The sequence below is a fragment of the Musa acuminata genome, chromosome BXJ3-9, assembly GCF_036884655.1.
Source record: "Musa acuminata AAA Group cultivar baxijiao chromosome BXJ3-9, Cavendish_Baxijiao_AAA, whole genome shotgun sequence".
NCBI lineage: Eukaryota > Viridiplantae > Streptophyta > Magnoliopsida > Zingiberales > Musaceae > Musa > Musa acuminata.
Window position 1 is genome coordinate 47,318,066 of NC_088357.1, and position 19,563 is coordinate 47,337,628.

Below are 19,563 nucleotides of genomic sequence, written 5' to 3' on the forward strand. Positions count from 1 at the left end.
ACTAGATTAAGCTTCCAGAACCAATATTCCTGAGGTCCTTGTGGCTAATAGCCTTCAAAAAATTTGGAATGTTAAGAATGAGATCAAAATCAATCTAGATTTTTATCCTTAGACGATGAGAGAACCTTTTGAATTCGTAGTTAAGCCGATATATATTTTTGTATTTACTTTGGAAAGAAAGAAACAATAAATACAATATAATTGCTTCTGTGAAATGCTGGCTTGAGTGTAGACTGCTAATGAATTCATGTAAGTTAATGCTGCATTCCCTCTTTCCACTGCTAATTTTATTTATTGATATGAAAGAAACAGCATCCTAATTGTACTATATTCATTCATCATAACAATGAGAGGCGACCAAAACTAGCCTTTATTTCTTCTTGTTTCTCGAAAGAAACACAACAGCACTATAAAAACAGTAATTTACATATGATGCACAAATTTGATAAGACCATATGACATATTTTAATGAGCCTTTATATTCATATTACCAAAAAAAATATAGATCCTCTGGACAATCGATATTTGATCATATATGTCATTCTGCTAATACCTTATTTATATTACATATTCAACTATCTAACTTAATATTTGTCATCACTTCCACCTTTGTGAGATAGCATATACATATATATCATCTATGGATTATCAGAATCTGTAATGACAAAGTGTGATATATTGAAAGTTCTGAAAGAAAACAAATGTGAAAGGACAAAAAAAAGAAGTACATTATTTTATAGAATAATGAGTTGTATTCCATAATTTCTTGATAAATACAACAAATGATTACATCACTATATGCTTCACTAATTAAATTAGTATAGGTGGATTACTCTTTGGTTATAATGAAGTATACCTCTATATCATCCCTTGGAATAAAGTGAGCTAATTATATATTACGTTTGTAATTAGTTATCTTTACTATTTTGATCTCTATACTTTTAAAAATCACATTGAGCTCTAACAAAATCTCTCTATCTCTCTTGATTTTTAACACCATGAAATTATCTTTTTAATAAGAATCTCAATGTTTCACTTTCGTAAATTTAGGATTTCCAATATAATTTTTGAAAGTTTATGATCTGAAATGCTAAAAGCAGTTAATTACATAGGATAATTTATAATTTACCTGAATAAAATTGAGCTATGATATAGTACTAAATATTTTTGTGAAAATATTAACTCAATCATCATATTAACCTCTTTAAGGATTATTGGATACTGTTTGGTTTCTTGGTTCTCTGATTGTTGTGAGAAAAATAAAACAACCAAAGTCTTGATTGCATGGAAATCCTAAGAATAAATGGAAAAGCTTTCATGTAAATGCAAATGACATTACAACAAATAAAAGAAGAAAAAAACTTCACAAAGACTAACGGGAACAAACAACATCATGTCCTCAGCAGACTCTTACATTAGACAAACCAGCAAAGCAGACATGCTTGGATCTCAATGACACATCGTTTATATGATGGAACATGCATTTGTGTTGGAGCTGCAGCTTTCATAATCATACAACACCACCTGAGAACACTGTGGGTAATTGGGATACAAGTGCACCACACTCTCAAGCTTGTGTTTCTTCTTCGCTTTCTCCACCTTGAGTATATTTGCATGGCCAACTTTCTTCCTCAGGATGCATGTTAAGTTTGCAGGATCGATGTCGTCGCCGACGATCACCAGATGGTCCTTGTCCTCAGGATCGATGTCGTCGCCGACGATCACCAGATGGCCAACTTTCTCCACCTTGCAGGATCGATGTCGTCGCCGACGATCGCCGACTGAATCAACCCCTTCGGCAGCAACATAGAAAAAACTTTTGGTAAAATATATATGGCTTTATCTAATTGATAAGATATATTATAGATCTGATTAAATTATGATAAATATTATGATAATTTTTTTATTAGATGACGTTAATGACGAGACGTACACAAGACATAAATATGAGACAGTTATTGAAAGATTATAGTTCCTTTCACATTTTTTTTATTCTTAATTCATCGATCATAGTAGTACTATGAAAAAATAGAAAGAGAAAAGAAGGATAAATCTAGTTCTCTTTGAAAATTAACATCATTATAGTAGTATTATTTTTCGGATTCGATGATGGTACCCCTACAGATCAGATAAAAGTTTTTCTACATGAAATCGAAAAGTATACATCATAAATCTGACGTATTGTTATTTGATTTCAATCATAACATTAAAATTTTTTTCACGTAAAAGTAATATATTTTAATTTTTATGATTAGATGAATATTATCGATCTCCGCCATGTTCATCAGCTCACCTGTTGCGGCAACGAGCTTCATGGCTTTGGAGCGGCATTTGTCGCACTTTATCTGCACTTTGATCACTATCTTCTGCTGCAAAGATAGATGAATGCGTATGCTTGCTTTGTTAGCAGATCATTGAATCTAACCGTGCAATATACTGCTTCTTCTCAGAAAGAAACAGAGGAAATGGTACAGGCGAGAAGTAATCAACACAGCATAATTCTGATGTGCTTTTGAAGCAATATCATCCTAATTCATTTTTAGGAGGATTTTTGGACCCCTTCAACAGTATATAACAATAATAATCTCGGTATAAGCAGTACCCACACTAAGCTATAAAGAGAGAATGGAGGAAGGCATACCTTCATGTTCCTTGTTCTCGATGGATGGAGAAGAAACTGATGTCTTGGCTTCGATGAGAAGAAGATTGTGGTGCCTACATACACACACAGTGTCATTAATGTGTTCATGTGAAGGAGAAGACTGGTCGAAGGTGCCTGCAAAACCAAGTCACTGCGCAAAACTTCAATGCTAAGAACACCATAACTGTGTCAGATCAGAGACGATGGTTTCTATTGCCATCGTCATCGGGTAACAGTGTAAGTAGAAGGTCTTATTCATGCCACTGGTTGCTTTCATGGTGCCATTCACAAGTAGCAGTAGAAACCAACTCTACAGAAGTCATGTTAGATCAGCTCAAATTCTTTGATGTGCATTTCCAATGAATCCAACCAAGTAGAACCTGTAATGTCATCTCAATGGGGATCACAACAAGACAGCTTCAGCTTCCTATCAAAGCTAATCGACCAAAACATCAAGCCATTCCATATGAAGTTGGTTTAAAGCATGTGAACCATTTGATCATAGATGAATGGTCATCACTGTACTTGATCAAACATTATCCTAAACTATGAACGACAGTCGCCTCTTCACCTGCCACCATCCCACTTCATGCTGTTCTTGTTGTTTATGATTCTTATCACCGTTCAATTATTGACTTGGGATGTGAGTCGAGAAGAGTTTGGTGCTCTCCTATGTTTTCTCCACGTTCCATCCTTGATTTGCTCCGATCCATGGATCTCTACGGCCAGTCTTCTTCTTGGATGGGCTTCCTCGGAGGGATGATCAAGCCTGTGGTCTCGACGGCCGTGGTGGTGATGGCAGTGATCCTGTCCTTCTCTCAAAAGCTTGGACTTGAAGGGGAGATGGTTCAGGCCACTGTGAGATCCTTCCTCCAGCTCTCTGTTGTTGGTTTTGTGCTTCAGTTCATCTTCGCCCAGAAGAATGCTGGATGGGTTTTGCTTGCCTACTTGTTCATGGTCTGCCCCCTCCTCTCTCTCTCTCTCTCTCTCTCTCTCTCTCTCTCTCTCTCTCTCTCTCTGTGTTTTAGCTCCAAAGGAAAAACACAATTTGGGGCTTTGCTCCCAAAACACTGAGACGAGGACAAAATATATGCTGTGTGGGACAGAACATATCTTAGACTGCATGGGTTCCCAAGATATGAGAGGATAGACAGGAGCACCCTCCTGTGGGTTGAATCTCACATCAATGTGATGAGGTTTACAGATCAAACAAATAGGAGAAAGGATTGATGAATTATACAGTATGATTCATCTTTTCCTAATGTGTTTGATCCACGAGAGAAGAACAAATGAGCAAAAATGTACTTCCCTTCCCTTCATGGGTTCCGCAAACAATGGTTCTTGGTGGCTGTGTACAGGTATCGGTTGCTGGCTACACCGCAGGAAGGCGGGCGGCACACGTACCTCGCGGGAAGTGGATTGCCGGCGCATCCATCTTGATTGGAACAACGGCGACCATGTTCTTGCCCATCGCATTGGATGTTCTACCTTTCACCCCCCAGTTCTTCATCCCTGTTTCCGGGATGATGGTTGGTCACGCAATGGCCGTCACCGGAGTCACGATGAAGCAGCTCCATGAAGACATCAAGGCCCAGAGGAACCTGGTTGGTCTCAGCTCACTCGATGATCCACACAGGACGCTGAATCTCCATTTCCTCTCTGCTTCCTTCTTGATACTCTCCAGCACTCGAAAGTTGTGGAGATCTGCAAGAGTGATGAACGGGACAACTCCTTGTGAACAGGTGGAAGCGGCATTGGCTCTCGGCGCAACTCCTCGTCAAGCGACGATGCAGCAGGCGACGAGATCGCTGGTGGTGGCGCTGTCGCCGGACCTTGACAGCGTCAAGACCGTCGGCCTCATCACCCTGCCCGGGACCATGACAGGCCTCATAATGGGCGGCGCGTCTCCAATGGAGGCAATCCAGCTGCAGATAGTCATCACCAACATGCTTGTCGGGGCTTGTGTGATGAGCAGCATCCTTTCCACCTACCTGTGCCTGCCTGTGTTCTTCACCAAAGCTTACCAATTGGATCACCATGTGCTTGCTGCTGCAAATTAAAGCCTCTTTGCCTTCTCCACGTTGAGCTTGTAGCTTGCAGCCCACAGCTCATGCTATCTAATCATCATGAATTGTCGTACCTGAAATCTTCCAAGAACAACTCAAAATATTACATGCATCGTTGTATATATTTGGATCTTCTTCCCTCTCTTTCTGCTCCCATGCAAATTTTTCTTCCAAAGAACTCAGTGCTTCGAGCAGTCCTTTTTGTTACTCTCGATAAGTATTTACGGTCCCTCAATTACCAGCGTCAACCTCCACCACCCTTTTCCCCCTGTGCCTGCCCTGCTCCTCCTCCACCTCCCCTTTCTCCCCCCCTCCCCCTCGCCCTCAGCCTCTGCCGTGTTAATTGATCCCCAATGTATCTTTTACGTTGCATAAAAATAATTTTATTTGTGGATGATCTTCTCATATTTTTTAGTTATTAATTTAGTTGTCTTCCTCTTTTAGCTCCTTGTCAATAGTAATTTTTTCTTAGACAAAATAATAATCAATTTCAATATGAAAAATTGAATTATGTGGTATATGTAAGACACTCATATTATCATTAAGGAGTGGATGCTACTAATATCACGAAGAAGATAGTTGATCCATCAACTTCTATAGTGGTGTTTTATTCATCTTGTTATTGATGAGCATTTTGTTCTTACACTTTCAATATTTTTGTATTGATCATTTTCTTATTCAAGATAATAATTAGGTTTTTGAGGTGATACTTCTATGACTTCATTCGATTGACATGATATATTCTTCTTGATTTAGGAAGGTGGTTAATGTGAATTATTACAAATCATTACTAGAAGTTTGCTTAGATATATATATATATATATATATATATATATATATATATATATGTATATATACCATATTAGTAATAGGGTGAATACATCTATATTCCTTATGACTAGAGCTATATCCAAGAAAAACATAAGAACTTTTAAAAAAAAAAAACTTATTTTGACTTTGGTGCCTTAAATAAGGAAAACATCAACAGTTGTTTAGTATGAAAAATTATTGAAAAACCAATTTCTACGATATGTCGATGCTTCCTTCTAAAATATTTTGCTCTGATATATCTCGACATGATAATTGTTGAGCTATTCTACGTTGAGTAAGATGACTAGTATAAGACGTTGAGATAAGTTTTCCTCCACTATCACTTTGAAAAATCTTTATTTTTCTATCAAATTAATTTTTTACTAATTTTTGATATCTCAAGAAATAGTTATAAAAATTATATTTTTGCTTTAGAGGATAAAACTATGTATCGAAGTACAATCATCAATAAAAATAATATAATAATAAAAATATTGTATGGAAGAGATTAGCAAGCCCCCATAAGTCAGATTTTCTCCAAAGGAAATTAATATATTTTATTAGAATCATAAAAAAGAAGTTTGCATCTCTTTCTTGGTTAAGAACTAGTACAAATAGAGCATCGAGTAACCCAAATAGAAATGTTGGTAACCTTCTTTTTATCAAGAACCTGTAGAAATTTTGAATGAGGGTGTCCCAATCGTTTGGTGTTATAAATTTGAAGAGGCTTTTTGAGTTTTAATGACCGATAAAGCCTCTATTTGTGTCTTTTTGATAGCATAAAATTATCATTTTCATACCCCTTCACTATAATTTTTTGGCTTCGATCCTTATCACAAAGATTCTAGTAAAGGGGTATAAGAAATGATAATTTTATGCTCTCGGAAAGACACAAGGCTTTCCGATAAAGCCTCTTTTGGCTTCAATCCTTTGTTATTTTTTATCCTCAGAGTTCGTCGTTGTTTAGTCGTCTCGTACTAAGAGTTGTATTATTTCTTGCCATTCTCCTCTATTGGATTTTCTTTGCAAGGTGATTGGGTATCCTAAGATTTCGAATCAAGAGCAAAACCTGCAACTTCCATAGATGAAAATTAAATGCATTCAACTTCATGGCACGAAGTCCTTTCGGTATATCGATCAGTCTTTCAGTTTGATATCCAATCTTCTGACATGATACTCTCTAGTTGATTCTTTTATTTTAATCAATTTATCTTTTCATAATCGAAATTAGTTATGTATCACTTAAATATTGATTAGATCATAACTTCAACAATTGATTTCATCATCAAAACCCGAGATTCAAAAAAAAAAATAATCTCTCTTCGCTCCTCGGATTCTCTACATTGCTACAGTAAAATGTAATACGACTCTTTATATGCAAATTGATAATTTCTAATCATTAAAAAATTATTGTAATCAAGGAATATGAATAAAGGAGGAAATAATAATCCTTGAATCATGACAATCATTTTGTTAACCGATCCCCAATATATCTTTTGTGCTACATGGAAAGAATCCCAACTCATCTTTTATGTTGTATTGGAAAGAATTAATTTTTTTTTTCCTTTTAACTCCTTGCCATGGTTAAGTTGATTTTGTGAGATCTCATTAACTTCTTCAAGTAGAAGAACCAATGAAAGAAAGGAAAAGGAAAAAAAAAAGACTATTAAAAATTTTAAAATAAAATTATAAATAACAAAAAGAGTTTGTCAATAGAATTTTTTCATACTTATTTTACTGATATTTGAGTGTCATCTAACAGCAACACATTTAGAGTTGGATAATAAATGTATCCAAAGAACACATTTAGTGTATTCTTTTACTAATATTTGGGTGTTATCGATCGCGAGACTCAATTAGCAAACGCAAGCGATGTCTCATCCCCCGTCACTGTTGTCGCAGACGAAGAAGCCGAAGCAGTAACAGTGTTTTTACTGACATTAATGAGATCAAGAGATGGATGCGACGTAGCGTTATCGGACCAAAGAGGACGACGCTTACAAGTTGAGTGTGACACATGGCGTAGAGGGAGCAGCCGTGTCGAGTTTGCGCTCGTTGCATGCAGGTCTCTTCAACGTCGGTCAAACGATTCGAGTTTACCAGCACTGAAGGGGGAGGGAAAGGTTATGAACCTTATCGTCTTCTTCCTGTGATGCAGAACGAGATGGCCATCGCTGCTGTGTCTGATGTGATGGAGGTGGAATCAGGCGATGTGTCGCCCGGAGCAAAGCAAGACGGCGGCCGGCCCTGCGAGCAGTGAGCAATCAGCGGCCACGTAGGGACGAGGTGGAAAGCCTCGTTTGAACGCCAAGGATGCCATCGCCATAATGTCTCCGATGGAAGACAGGACGTGGTGGGCGCCGATGCACATCGACATGTGTCGCGGAGAAGGAAAGCAGAGACGTGGCCGCCATGGGGTGGAAGAAGACGAAGCATGATGAGCTCTGGGATAGCTCTGCTGCTGCATATTGTTCCATTACATGGAAACGAATATACCTTTTCATGTCTTGTAGCTAAAGCAATTATATATATATATATATATATATATATATATATATATATATATATATATATATATAAGAGCTATTTTTTTAATATACATGTGTTTGTGTAAATTATATTTATATTTTTAGAATGGAAGGAGAAATATGCTACTTCCAAACAGTAGACATGTAAAAACACAAAATTAGATAATTAATTATCATCAATTTTGAATTATATATATTTTGGATCAAAAAGTTAATGAGTATGTTTCTTATTTAGCTTTAAATAGAAATACTATCCTTTAAAGTATTTATTTTTCATGAATGAATACAAGTTGATCTAATGTTCAAAAAACACACCCTGTTTTGAGTGATTGTTCAACTTTATTCTTATTTATGTATGACTAAAAAAACAAAAATAAAAGACCAGTAATCTAATGATTGGAAATAATGGAAGCAGGCAAGGAGAGGATGCAAACCTAACCGTAGGTGAGTTTAAGAAAAAACCTGCATCACGTAGTCAAGTTGCAGAAGGAGAGGCGGCTCCAGAAAAGCGACAACGGTAAGCTTACCGAAGAAGGTCAGTGCGTCTTCCAGAAGATTACATCTATAAATAAACCCAACGCTTTTCGCTCTTCTTCCCACATCACTTATCGCCCTTTTCTCTCTCGAGTAGAAACCCATCGAGGAGAGGGAAGGCCGTCGCAGGTTTGCTGAAGTAAGCGCTTCGGATCTCTTCTCTTCTCTTATTTTGATGCTTTCTGTTCCTCCAATCTGATGGATTTTAGCTCAAAGATCCCTTTTTTTGTCTTTCTGGAAGTTTGCTTCCGCAGAAAAAATTGATCTTTTTCGTTGTACTGTTAAGATGTTTCAATATCATGTCGCAGAAGAAGCGAAATGATGTGGTCTGCGATATCTTCGAAGCTAGGATTGGCTAATGGCTTCGATTGTGTTGGTGTTCTTCTTTTACTATTATTTCTTTGCGCTGTTCATTGATTTCAAGGTCTCTGCTTTGTCCACAGCATTTACAGAGACTCTCTGAAGGTATCGGGGACTAAAAACTCGGTTTTTGACTGTTAGAAAGATCGTCTTATTGTTATTCAGGCTTTACTGTGTTCGATCCTTTCGATTCTCCGTTCTGTCTTCACTAATTTCATGTGGGATTTTGGAATAGTCTGCATATGTTCGTTTGATCGAATCTTACTCTGTTTTCTGTGTCACAGGTCTAAACAAGCGGACCCTTTGATCGACTGTGCGTTCCTGCAATCCGACAACCATGGGGCTTTCGAGCCTGCCGACCCCATCGGAGAGCGTTCTCACCCTCGTGCTCGTCAACACTGCCCTCACCGTGTCGATCGTGAAGGAGCTCCTCCGCTCCGCCCTCCACGTGCTCGGCCTTCGCGCCGCCCCGCCGTCGACGACGAGGACGACGCCGGAGGGGCCACCGGAGCCCAGCTTCACCGACCGGTTCCGCAGCCGGACCAGCCCGGTCCGTTTCGCCTCGGCGATGTCGTGTCGCCGGCCCGGCGCCGCGGACTGCCGGGTCTGCCTTGCCCGGTTCGAGCCGGAGTCGGTGGTGAACCGGCTCCCCTGTGGCCACCTCTTCCATAAGGCATGCCTGGAGACGTGGCTGGATCATCGTCACGCCACATGTCCTTTGTGCAGGACCCATGTCCTCCAGGGCGTGGACCCGGCCGTCTCCGCCGCTTCCTCGTTGCCATGGTTTTAGCTCTTAAAGTACCGTGAATGCCCCAGACAGCCTCCTCTTTCTTTTTTTCCCCGTTTTCTGTGTATTTTCTTTTTTATTACTTCTTTGTAAATATTGAGGTAGTATATATACACTGTTCAATATAACTTACTCTCACCAGCAAATTTTTTTTTAATTTTGAGATAAATTTTTGTTGCTGGTGATGAAGGATGATGAAGTCTTTAGCATCGATGTTGATACAGTTGTTGAGCAATTTTTTTATCGTTTTGTATTTACGTTGATGTTTCATCGACACATAATCAAAATTCATTACTGAAGTCATTCTAGAGATCCGTTGTCTATCAAAGTAGGATCTAGATGTTCTTTTGTCGTTTTGTATTGTATTTACGTTAATGTTTCATCGGTACATAATCAAAATTTATTATTGAAATCATTTTAGAGATATGTTATCTATCGAAATAGGATCTAAAGATGTGTCTTTAACATCGTGCTATTTTTTGTCGTCCATCTCCTCAATCATCACCATCATTACTCTTTTGCGATTAAGTCCTAAGAGAAAATCATCGTTGTCCGTCTCAATCTTTTCATCTCCCCATGAGGCGCTCATGTGCACCCTAAGTATTCTCAACATCTTCGTCATTGCCCTTCATCTCCTCGCCCAACACATTATCGGAACTCATTACAGCTTTCTCTCCGTTGAAGCATACCACTCCATCATCAAATCAAAGAAGCTCCTCATCGTTGTCTTTGTGGACCTCCTCGGTACTCGTTTCATACTGACTAGGTCCATTAAGGATGTGCTCATGGGCCTTTACTCGTTCAATCGTACCACCGTCGTAAGTTGGATGTTCTTTGTATTAATGGTGAAGGACGAGCGAAAGAGGATGGTAAAAGGATGGAGGCATTCCGGGGGTTGGACAACATCATCTTGGTAGATCTAATGGTTGAGGGGAGCGAGAGTACAAGGAAAAAACTGTTAAACTTCATAAAGAGCAACGGGGACAAAACAGTGAGGGACATTAGGGAGGTGGATGAAACGGAGACGACTATGAGGGTTCTGGTCGACGGTAACAACGAGATGAGCACAAGGGGGAAGAACAAAGCGAAGACGCTATTGATGGTTCAAAAGAGCGAGCGAGCAAGAGAGCCAGCTATAGGATCTTGATGATTACAAGACCGACACTATTGAGTCCATGTTGCAACCATTGCTGACGAATCCACAAAACACTATCATCGCTTGGCATCCACCACCAACATTGTCCACTACCTCTAATTAAAACGTTAAATTTTTTTTTTTACTTTTTATTTTTATGTGTTCGTTAATAAAACCAACAACATTCAAATAAACGAATCTTTTTCACTTTCGTAACTATAGATATGTGAATGTAATATTTTTAAATATAAAAATCAAGATACTAAAAACAACTAACTATAAATGATAATATATAATTAGTTCATATATATCACACTTCTCGCATAGTTTAGTGGCCTTACAAAGCAATTAAGATTTGTTATAGTCTTATGAACAGTTCAAATAATAGCTCCATAAGCAAATCATACTCATCATTAGAAACCAAGGTGACACATGAAGACATGGCACACTACATGGAATTGTAGTTTGGACCCTTCATCTCCTGCAATGAACCTTTCACAGGATGACGAGACTCAACATGATGTTTCTTTCCTAGATTCCGTCAGATGTGTCACATAACAAAGTGCATCGAGACCAAACTTAATACACTGAACCTTTGATTCTTCCACAGCCTATCTTTCCCCGGTTGATGCAACATCATAATGCTTCTTTACCAGATTGTTTGAGATAATGTGAGGCATCAAAGAGCAACAAGACCAAAGTCATAGGAGGGAGAGACATGCTAAACCCATATGGACCAGATGGATTTCTATGTAATTTGATGCATCTATAAAATGAAACAAGCATTTTAATGATTATCTGTAAAATAGATAAGAGTTCAAAGAGATAAATTTTACATTTAAAATAATGATTTGTGGTACATCAAATCCACTTACGAAAGAGTAAAGATTTTATTTCACATAAAAAGGTATCTACTTGTTGAAGTTCCATGGTAAAACACAGATTACAGTCTCACAAACAGATCCCAAGAAAGCAAATAATAGCAGAAAATTTGGAGGATGAACAGTGCCACACTTGTTTCTTTTTCTCAAGCGCATGAAAAAATATGGGTGCATCAATTCCCATAAAAACAAAGGAATGATATAAGAGAATAACTCATGTCTCTTTTATATGAAATGTATAAGTCATGCAAGTCTACAAGAAGATAAATTGAAAAAGGGAGAGCACATGCAGAGGTAGGAAGGGAGAAAAGGCAAGAATAAAGAGATGAGAATAACAGAAGTTTACACAAGGAATAAGATGATCTCAGTGGAAAATTGTGCCATCAAAGTGTGGAGCTTTGTGAATGCATTCCAAGAAACAAGTATGATTATGGACTTCCCTATCATCAAAACCGATAATCCAAGCACTGTCCCACAATCACTCAAGTAACTTTATGTTCAAAAATTTCAGCACTGCTTTTATCTTCCTAAACATAAGTTGGAAGAATAACAGGATGTGTTATTTTACCTTTCCCAAGCTTTTATTTTGTAGGTTGTAGATGATATCTCATCAACTGAAAATGAAAAGCTTTGGTTGATGAGGCTAAATGGCATCTGTTCTGAAGATTATTTCCTCACAAAGCTAGCATCTGGCAAAAGAATCATAAAAAGGTGATGGTAACTTGTACCTACCCTCAAAGGTATAAAGTTAAATGCTATACATTTCCATGTGGTCAAACCTTTGCTGGTTGATTCTCCAGATTATTCCCCATATAACAAGCACCTGCAAAAGCATCATAGATTAATGGTAACTCCCGGCTAAAGTTAAAGTTAATCCTATATATTATACTGGCATTTCTAGGTGGTTAATCCTTAGTGGCTTATCTTACCAACTACATGTGGGTTAGCAACTGTGGTATCGAAAACCATACAGTATAGATGATTCAGGCCTTACCAGCAGCATCACTAGCACAGGCTGTCGATAAATCTTAGGGCGTCAGTAGGATAAAAAACCTCTATGAGTTCAAGAAATAATTTTTTTCTTTTCGTAGAACAAATTCTGTCATGCTCCCATCTCTTTGTTCCAGTCTGTACTGTTATCTAGGAAAACATGTGCAGGAAGCATCAAACTCTGGAATCATTGAACTCCATAATGGTAGCTTTGTTGGAATAAACTAAAAAATTAGAACATCAGACAGACATAGCAGGCATATTCAAAAAGGTCAAGAGACTTGTAAAGTGCGGAAAAATTGCTAATACTTCTTACTAAATAAAGTTTTAAACAGATCAGATATACTTATGGTTGACGATCACATTCGACACATCTATTTGTTGACTGGTTTTAACAAGAAACATATTCTATAGCTCGAAATATCAAAATCACATCTTACTCGGAACAAACCCATTGTTGTTTTCTGCAAATTCATTTGTTTCAACTAATGCATGAAACATGCAACAAAAAAATCTTCTCAACGAACAATCCCATGCATAAATGATAGATCCTCTAGCAATCTAGCAATTAGGTATCTCAATATAGTAAAACTGAACTTTTTTCCACAATCCTACTTGGTTACTGCATTTCTAATGAAAGGAAACCCAATGACTCATTCAGCAGACCATTTTCAGTAGTATAAATAAATAGGAGATGTTCGATGCAAGGAATTACTTACTGGACTGACACTATAGTTCAATGGACCATGAAACCAGTATGGTAATAGCATATTGGTGGCACACCAACATGTCAACACTAGAAAAAATAATATAGAATTACTTACTGGACTGACACTAGTTCAATACACCATCAAACCAGTATGGTAATAGTATATTGGTGGTATTCCAATGTGTATAACCCAAGAACACTAGAAAAAATAATATGGAATTGCTCAATAGACCATCAAACCAGTATGGTAATAATATACTGGTAGTATAACATTTACAACCCAACAACACTAGAACAAAATCAAATAATATGAAAACAGATACAAGGCAGTCACCAAGTATATGAACCATTACTGGCCTGTTCGGATGGATAAATTCTGGATGGTATGTACTGATCTGACAGGTATTTTCAACCTTAGTTCCATAAATTGTCATGCCTGCAATATAAGATGACAAATGCACGGTCCATGAGGCTCTGAAACTATACAGAAGCAAGGTCAACATAGGACAATAACTTCATATTCCAACTACTACATAACATCACATGAGATCATCACCCATTTGCTATAAGGAAAAAAGGGACCAACTTCAGAAGTTTTCTACCCCTTGCGTCATCCAACTCTGAGTAAACCTAGATCTACATGCACCAATAAGCAAAATGCAGCCTACATGCCATGTGGGGGCCACTGAAGGCAATGCTTGTTTGGGGATAAACGGGTACACGCAATGCAAACTGGTTTTGTGTACATGCATGTTGATGTCTAGCTTTCCTCTTGCTGTAAATGTGCCAACATAGTTGATGTAAACAAAGTTACACATTATAGTGGCTGACAAATGCACAAAGCTATATATTTTAACTGAAGAAGTGGACAATTGGACCTTCAGGGTTCAGCAAGCAGTAGTTATCTGACTTAGCCTGCTGCAGCCATAAAGTAACTGTTGTTAAATATTCACGTCATGCATATGCTACATTATAGTACATCCAATCTACCTTAGAGCTTCAACATATTAAAAAGATTGACCGCACTGTGTAAAATTATGTCTCATGCTATTTGTCCAAACCAGGTGGAATAAAACAGAATTGGATGTTGTCTCAACAACTATTCCTTTCAGTTTATTTTTAGAATAATACTTTCAGTTCTTTGAAAAATACTTGTCCATATCATGGGCCAAATTTTGAGACAAGATTTTTTGTCAAGAATTGCTTTGTGTAAATAATTAATTTCTAAAAAATGAATAAATTAATCTGCACTAAAAGAATGTTTAAAATGAATATAATCTTATAAAATGGCACAGCCAAAACATAAAAAATAAAAAAATAAAAAGAGAAGAGTTTACTGCATCTGATGAAAAATACTAGTATCCAGAATGTACATTTTCTCATCACTCAAAAACAATGAAAAAAGATTGATATTTTGCATAACCACACATTAAGATGATCTAACCATTCTACAAAAGCAAAATTAATAAGAATATAACACACCTAGAGCAAAATCCGGTGAGTAACAGATGCACTCTTCAATTGATATGCTCCTTGTTGAATCTCGGATTTTGATAATGAAACCAATCGATATATGTTTATGTTTTAATCTGCGTTTTGAGTGACGCAGGATACTTCGATCAGGATGAGACAATTAAAGCAGGAAGAATCATGTTGGGCCGGAGGAATATGTCAGAGATTGGACGTCGGGCCGGTGGATCGGTCAACGTATCGATAGAAGGCTTCGGGTCGTGGATTCGGGCTTCGGGCCAAGAAGAGCGGATATTACACCAAGGATATCGGAGTTACAGTGTCAACTGGCCGATTGGGCAATAGGCCACAAGAGAGGACGATGCGCCGAAGAATTAGACGAAGCGTCGAGGGACCAATGATATGCCGGACAACTTGATTAATGCTTAGTATTAATTGTCTAGATCGAAGTGTGTTTTTACATACGCAGGATTAACTACGATAGCAACACATGACGCAAAATGAAGTCTCGGAGTCAAGGACACGATTACGTTGGGAGTTCGAGAGTTCGTCGGAAGTCCGAACGTTCGTCGAAAGTTCTGGAGGAACCAGCTGAGAAGTCTCGGAGCTTGCCAGAGAAGCTCGTCGGAACTCGCCAAGAAGATCGTCTTGAAGTCTAGGAGCTTGCCGGGAGCCTGCCGGAACATTGCCGAGAGATTGTCGGAAGTTCGCCGGAAGTTCGCTGAAAGAATAGACATAGGGATTTGTTTAGCTTAGCAAATGTCTTAGGATTTCGTAGTTAGCACGTAATTGGGCTTGGATTTGGGTCAACCCAATTAGGGGCCAGCTAGGCCCATATAAGAACTATGTTGAGCCCAATAAGAGGCCCAAACAATGCCCCAAGAAGTCTCACCGTCGTGGCACAGTCTTCGAGACTGTGTTAGGCGATGGTACCGCCAGTCTGGGCGGTTGTACCGCCCCTGGCAGGGTGCCAGGCGGTGGTACCGACCAGCACTGCCCCCCAAGTGGTGGTACTGCCAGACCTGGGCGGTGGTCCCGCCCAGGGCAGTGTCAGTGTCAGACTGACACTGGGCGGCGGTACCGCCCGTGCCCGGGAAATGGGAAAGTTTTAGGCTCCAAGTTTGAATCAACTTGAAGCCTATAAATACCCCTCTCGTCCCTTGTTAAAGCACACAAGCACAAAGAGTTTAAAAAGAAAGAAACGCTGCTAAAATCTTGTGTGATCTCCTCTTCCTCTTCTAAGTGTTAGAGTGGTTTGAGAGAGGAGTAAGTGAGTGCTTGTAAGGGTTGTCTCCTAAACCCGGTAAAAGGAGAAGAGGGGTGTAAAAGGTGATTGGCCTTCGCCTATTGAAGGAAGGCCTCTAGTGGACGCCGGTGACCTCGTTGGAGGAGGAAGCCGAAAGTGGATGTAGGTCACGTTGACCAAACCACTCTAAAACTGTCGTGTTCTCTGGTTTGTATTTTATTCTTGCTATTACCTTACTGCAAACCTCTTTAAGTATTTACTCCCTTCAATTCATTACGTACGCTTTCAAGTTAAGTTTCTGAAATCGATTTTTCGTCGGAAACGGTTTTTATCGTACGAAGTTTTTCAAACCAGCGTAATTTTTACCGCTGCACTAATTTACCCCCCCTCTTAGTGTCGACTCCTGATCCTAACACTCCTGAGTTGCTATTGTATAAATTAACCACATGAAAATAACCAAGACATGTGGTCATTCAAGTTGCATGTTTAAAAGAACTAATTGCTGTTTTCCTCAGACTCAGCAAGCACAAATTCTGCATATAAATTTTTTAAAGCAAGAACAACCGTCATTATTAAAGGACCCGTAATGGTTCCCTCCAGGTCAAGGACAAGAAAACCAATTAGATTCTTCAATAAAATGTCATTCAGGTAAATATCATTTATCTGAGGTCCAACACAAGCAGTTCTGATTGATATAAGAAGAAACATATTACATGGAACCAGAAAATATGGTTTAAAATTTTAAGAAATATAAATACAAATGCAAAAATGAAGTAATTTATTTTGTATAAGGTTCTTATAAGACAGAAATACCAAGAACAGGCTTATGCATACCTACCTACTACCCTTTTTGGTAGGTGACGTAATATTATGTAAGGACCTACTTTAATAATTGGAATATGATTATTGATTTTTCATACCATAAACAGTTTGTTTTATTCAAATATAGAAAGAACCTTTCAAGGAGGATTTCTACATATCTATATGTAAATACTTTTAACAGACACTAAAACATTTCTCATGGAAAATTACATCATAGTAAACCTTCAAAATCAAATAATAAACAGTGTTGTGAGAATATGGACATATATGCATTTTAATCAATGTGAGAACAAAAGCACTTTAGTCAACAGTTCTATTCATCACCACCTCCTCGGAAACAAACCACTAGCCAGTAAGACGTCCTTTGGAGAGCCCGTATGGGAGACAAATAAACAATGTCGAAGGAGATGATATTACGTGTCAAATAAAAAGCAACTCGGGACAGTTTCATTCAATATTCCTTTTGTTTGGTCAATTTCTAGATCCAAGAAAATTGTTGACATGATAACCTTGAAAAAATCATCATAATTAGGAGGCAATTTTAACATATCAAACAACATGAACAACACAAAATTAGATAAAACCTCTAAAGCATTAGGAAACAGTGTCATGCCACCGATGATGCTAAGGCCAGTTAAATAAGCACTATGCCCTGGTATCTCCTCCTGAACCACTGAAGTGCCATAGTCCATCAGCATAAGATGTATGGCTGCCAATCCTACAGCCCATATGTATCTTCCTTCTATTAATAGCTGAATCACAGCAGGAATTGATGAAAGCCATGGTGGGAATATAGGAACTAAGGCACTGATAAATGCAAGGATGGTCGACGGGTACAAAAAATGCACCAAGAAGAACCTAAATAGCAGCCAGGTAAGGCAACCATGGAAGATGGCAATCTTCGCAGTGGCCAAAAGTACACTGCTTATTGCATGGTCAATCACCTCAACACATCGAACCCTCTTAGATTTGGATATGGGAATCATACCAATGCCTTGTTCCGTAGCTCCACCAGACTCCAATGTGATGAGATAAAACAACACCCAGAGAAAAACCATCAACTGGGAGACAAAATTTAACAATTCCACCGTGCCTGAGACAAATTTCAGACCAATGGAGAACATTAAGTTAGCACTGCCACCAAGCGCCGAAGTACTACTCAGAAGCACCCGCTTTGAGACCTCAATACCCTGTAAAGCAAGGTCTTTAGCTTTCACCACCAAATCCTCTCTGGTAATCAACAATTCCCTAAAGATGGAAACCAATTCTCTGTATATCACAGCCCACTCATGGTTCTTGACATGCATGCTCAGAGCCTGGAGCTTGACAGCGTAGGGGTGTGGCGGCGATCTTGTCAAACCTGTCCAAGTCTCAACAGAAGGATGTGCCGATCAACCTAACAAGAAATGCCAGAAGCCATTGGCAAAGTCAGTCAGATTATACTGGACAGCCAAATCATCGATTTGCTGCCAGACTGTGTCATAAAGCTTGGCCGAATACTGAACGACGAGGCCCGGTAGATCATTATCATCCATCCACTTCTTGAATCCGATCTTCTCAGCTTAATTGCTCTTCTGAACATGAGATTTCAGTGGCATCACGGCATCCTTCCCCTCAACCCCAATCTTGTATAAGAAGAAGACTCCGCCAACAATGGCCCCGATGATCATTCCGTCGATCAAGCTGATGGCGACGATGGTGTTCAAATGCTTTAGGACGCCAGTCGTGAGGACCCTGCCGCCGCTGGGTATGGATGACCGCCCCGTGGCAAAGCTGGCGTGTTTGACGACAGAGGTGGCGGCTGGGCCAGCGAGGGAGAGGCCAAGGGCGAAGAGGGCAGGACCAGCGGGGCCAAGCCGCTCATAGCAGACAACAGAGGCCCAGAAGGAAACGAGCCAGCGCGTGAGGCGGGAGAAGCCGTAGCTACTGTCACGGGAGCGGGGGACGGGCTTGCTGGGGTGGATGAGGGCAGAGCGGAGGTCGGCGAGGGTGCCGGCGGAGGAACGGAGGAGGCCAGCAGGGACAGCTAGGAGGGCGGGGAGGAGGCCGAGGCGGAGGGTTGGGGACCAGAAGGCCACAAGTGCGCGCTGGAGCTCACGAAGAGGGATGGAGCAGAGAAACGCCCACTGGAGGGGGCGGACGAAGCCGTGGAGGACGCGGTATAGGCCGTAGAGAAGGAGAAGGGAGAAGGCAAGGCCGGCGTGCGCCATGGCGATGTAGAGGGCGAGGCGGGCGAGGGGATCCAGCGCCAGGATCCCGGCGGACGCGGATGGTCGATCCCTCGGCCGTTCGGCGGCCGGAGGCCGGGGGCGGAGGGAGGCGGAGTGGAATCTTCTTCCAATTCATTAGAGATGATTTTAAGAGCCAAATCTGATTAGGAGTCACATTAGGAACAGGATTCATAAAAGTAGACTTACCATCTTGCGACAGTTTGCGCTCTCTATCCTCACTGAGACCGACCGGTGATCGCTTGCGAAGGGGAAGAGACTCATCAACAGTGACCTTATCGACTCTCCTTTCTCCGGTAGTACACCGCGGACTCGGCTGGATTTGGGCAACCGGACTCGAATCTGTTTTGGGTCGA

At 39.7% G+C, this 19,563-nt stretch overlaps 2 protein-coding genes, 1 long non-coding RNA gene and 1 pseudogene across 3 annotated transcripts; 2 read left to right on the forward strand and 2 right to left on the reverse strand.

Moving 5' to 3' along the window:
- Positions 1–1,300: 1,300 nt before the first annotated feature.
- Positions 1,301–2,828, reverse strand: LOC135649311 (uncharacterized). Its single transcript, XM_065167549.1, has 3 exons — positions 2,642–2,828; positions 2,294–2,369; positions 1,301–1,793 (listed from the first exon to the last, which is right to left on the reverse strand). The coding sequence occupies exons 1-3, from the start codon at positions 2,747–2,749 to the stop codon at positions 1,465–1,467; spliced, it is 513 nt and encodes a 170-aa protein (XP_065023621.1). The 5' UTR covers positions 2,750–2,828; the 3' UTR covers positions 1,301–1,464.
- Positions 2,829–3,165: 337 nt separating this feature from the next.
- On the forward strand, positions 3,166–4,815 carry LOC135649310 (protein ALUMINUM SENSITIVE 3-like). Its single transcript, XM_065167548.1, has 3 exons — positions 3,166–3,598; positions 4,000–4,245; positions 4,384–4,815. The coding sequence occupies exons 1-3, from the start codon at positions 3,314–3,316 to the stop codon at positions 4,699–4,701; spliced, it is 849 nt and encodes a 282-aa protein (XP_065023620.1). The 5' UTR covers positions 3,166–3,313; the 3' UTR covers positions 4,702–4,815.
- A 3,729-nt stretch (positions 4,816–8,544) lies between these two features.
- On the forward strand, positions 8,545–9,864 carry LOC135650144 (uncharacterized). Its single transcript, XR_010501467.1, has 2 exons — positions 8,545–8,718; positions 9,224–9,864. It is a non-coding gene; the product is annotated as an uncharacterized LOC135650144 (long non-coding RNA).
- Positions 9,865–11,944: 2,080 nt separating this feature from the next.
- On the reverse strand, positions 11,945–19,471 carry LOC135649125 (uncharacterized; annotated as a pseudogene).
- Between the last annotated feature and the right edge of the window lie 92 nt (positions 19,472–19,563).

Excerpts from the sequence above, each read along its gene's own strand:
- LOC135649311 (XM_065167549.1), bottom strand. The coding sequence starts at position 2,749 with ATGAACACATTAATGACACTGTGTGTGTATGTAGGCACCACAATCTTC. Across the intron at positions 2,370-2,641 it reads CGAGAACAAGGAACATGAAG|CAGAAGATAGTGATCAAAGT; the intron begins GTATGCCTTCCT and ends CTATCTTTGCAG. Across the intron at positions 1,794-2,293 it reads GAAGCTCGTTGCCGCAACAG|GGGTTGATTCAGTCGGCGAT; the intron begins GTGAGCTGATGA and ends TTGCTGCCGAAG.
- LOC135649310 (XM_065167548.1), top strand. The coding sequence starts at position 3,314 with ATGTTTTCTCCACGTTCCATCCTTGATTTGCTCCGATCCATGGATCTC. Across the intron at positions 3,599-3,999 it reads TGCTTGCCTACTTGTTCATG|GTATCGGTTGCTGGCTACAC; the intron begins GTCTGCCCCCTC and ends GGCTGTGTACAG. Across the intron at positions 4,246-4,383 it reads TCAAGGCCCAGAGGAACCTG|GTGGAAGCGGCATTGGCTCT; the intron begins GTTGGTCTCAGC and ends CCTTGTGAACAG.